Genomic DNA, 2401 nt, shown 5'->3' on the forward strand with positions numbered 1-2401 from the left:
ACTGGATCGGCATTTTTTATTGAGAAGGATGACGATAATCGCTTTAAGTATTTCTTTATGACCCTTGGACAATGCGTTTGAGGATTTCGAAACACAATGCGACCCCTAATCCTAGTCGACGACACAACCCTTAAGGCGAGATAAGGGGGCAAGTTGATTATTGCAACATGTTAAGATGCCAACATCCAAATTTACTCTCTTGCGTTCGGCATAGTCGACGGGGAAAATGATCTAGCAATGAGTTGGTTTTTCACGAAGTTGAGAGAAGTAATTGGGGATGTCGAAAACCTTGCATTCGTAACCGATCGAGGGCAGTCAATAATAAATGGTATCACCGAAGTCTTCCCCGAGGCACATCATAGTTATTGTATGTATCATATACAGGGAAATCTGAAGACCAAGTATCGAGGCAAGGGCATTGTTGCGTTGTTTAGTAGAGCTGCAGAGGCTTACAGTTTTGAAGAGTTTGAAAAGTTTATAGTCGAAATAGACAGTAAACCGCATGCTGCATGGGAGTATCTAACAGAGAAGGGGATCGAACATTGGGCACGATCACATTTCTCAGGACGTCGATACAACATGATGACGTCGAACATTGCAGAGTCGCTTAACGCTTTATTCAAGACAGATCGAAAGTTACCAATTCTCTCAATGATTGAGAACATTCATGACAAGTTACAACAGTTGTTTCATGATCGATGTGAGGAGTCACAGAGTTGTACAAGTGTGCTAACCCCGGTTCAGGAAGATAAACTCTTCAAAACTCTAGATGTGGCGAGATATGTATATGTAGAACCACTTGATCAATTTCACTTCTCCGTGAGATGTGCACGTAATTTCAGATACATCGTGAACTTGAGTTAAAAATACATGCATGTGTAGACAGTTTCAGTTAGAGAATTTTTCATGTACACATGCAGTGACAATGGCTATGCATAGAGGATTTCCACCACACACCTTATGCAGTGCGTATTATATGATTGATTATTGGAGAGCAGCGTATGCGGAGACAATATTTCCTGTACCAAACGAAGTCGAGTGGGAAGTTCCCGACCACATTCTCCCACTGAATAACTTGTTGCCACCAGCAGTCGGACCACGTAATTCTGGACGTACACGTACGTCTAGAATACCATCTACTGGAGAGTTTCCCCAACCTCGTAAGTGCGGTGCAACATGGCATACTAGAAGATATTGTACAAGTCAGATTCCTCTGCATGACAATGTAACAGATGTATAATTTTACATTTGTTAATAATTATTGACAATGTAATTATTTATAACATTGACGTTAATTAATTATGCATATTATTTATGTTAATTATTAGATTTAGTTTTTTATTTAAATATTTTATTCATTAGTTTCATTTGTTACCCACATTATTTATACACATTATTTATGTTCATTAATTGAAATCGAAGTATTCAAAAAAAATTTTAGACACACTGCGTTCTCTCCACAATACACACAAATATTATAAATAAATACATAAACTGTAAAATAAATAATTAAATATTATATAAATAATCAACATTTTACAATTCTTTCGTAATTAAAAATGAATGAATAAAATGTACAATGTTCAAATAAATGTAAAAACATGTAAAATTATTTATGGATCCTCATTAAATTGAAACAAATCACATGCTAATTTATTTCTTCAATTTTGTATCCATGCCTGATTGATTGCATCAACCTTATGTGCTACACTCAAAAATTCTATGTACTTGATGATGAACATGCCGCAATCACTCCTACAATTAAACAAGATTGTATTAGTACATCATCGTCTAGTTAGAACATAAATTGTAAATTAAAAAAATAAAATCACAAACACTTACGATATTTGTTGCCTCACCGTTGTCATGTACCATACGGTGGCTAGTCTCTCCTGCACAGAGATGTTCACTCGTCTAGCCATCATGGGAACGATCACAGACACCGACTCCAAATTTCGTTCGAGCTGACCTTGTGTCAGGCATGAATGATCGGAGTCGTACACATACATAATGGAGTCGACGAATATGACCTCCACTGTAATGTAGTGATGATTCACGCACACTGACATGTACAGATGCGTACAGGCCTCCCATGACTTTCCTCCAACATTCGGCCACATCACTACGACCCACTCCATCATATATGTCCACAGCGTATACTCGTTACCCATAGCTTGGAGCGACTGGTACTCAATGTCAACGACACGGACGAACTCTGTGTTCAATATGAATCGGTCATGAATGTTGAACGATTTTGGATGTCTTTCAACTTGATCTCGTAGCAAATTCATGATCAAATCGATGTGCTGCATCAAGAAATACCAATAAAAAAAGGAGTTATTCCATGAATTTGATTCAAAAATCAAAATTGAACATACATAATAAATAACAATATTTTAAT

At 36.9% G+C, this 2401-nt stretch overlaps 1 protein-coding gene across 1 annotated transcript; it reads left to right on the top strand.

The window, feature by feature from the left end:
* Positions 1-237: 237 nt before the first annotated feature.
* On the top strand, positions 238-1240 carry LOC111391912. Its single transcript, XM_023017193.1, has 3 exons — positions 238-493; positions 602-832; positions 921-1240. Exons 1-3 carry the CDS (start codon positions 238-240, stop codon positions 1238-1240), a joined length of 807 nt encoding a protein of 268 aa, XP_022872961.1.
* Positions 1241-2401: the final 1161 nt, after the last annotated feature.

This window comes from Olea europaea, unplaced genomic scaffold (genome assembly GCF_002742605.1).
Source record: "Olea europaea var. sylvestris unplaced genomic scaffold, O_europaea_v1 scaffold856, whole genome shotgun sequence".
Classification (NCBI taxonomy): Eukaryota; Viridiplantae; Streptophyta; class Magnoliopsida; order Lamiales; family Oleaceae; genus Olea; species Olea europaea.

Bases quoted from the DNA above. Each gene is read 5' to 3' on its own strand.
- LOC111391912 (XM_023017193.1), top strand. From the start codon at position 238: ATGAGTTGGTTTTTCACGAAGTTGAGAGAAGTAATTGGGGATGTCGAA. The intron at 494-601 runs GTAAACCGCATG...CGAACATTGCAG, and splicing joins GTTTATAGTCGAAATAGACA to AGTCGCTTAACGCTTTATTC. The intron at 833-920 runs GTAATTTCAGAT...GTACACATGCAG, and splicing joins CTTCTCCGTGAGATGTGCAC to TGACAATGGCTATGCATAGA.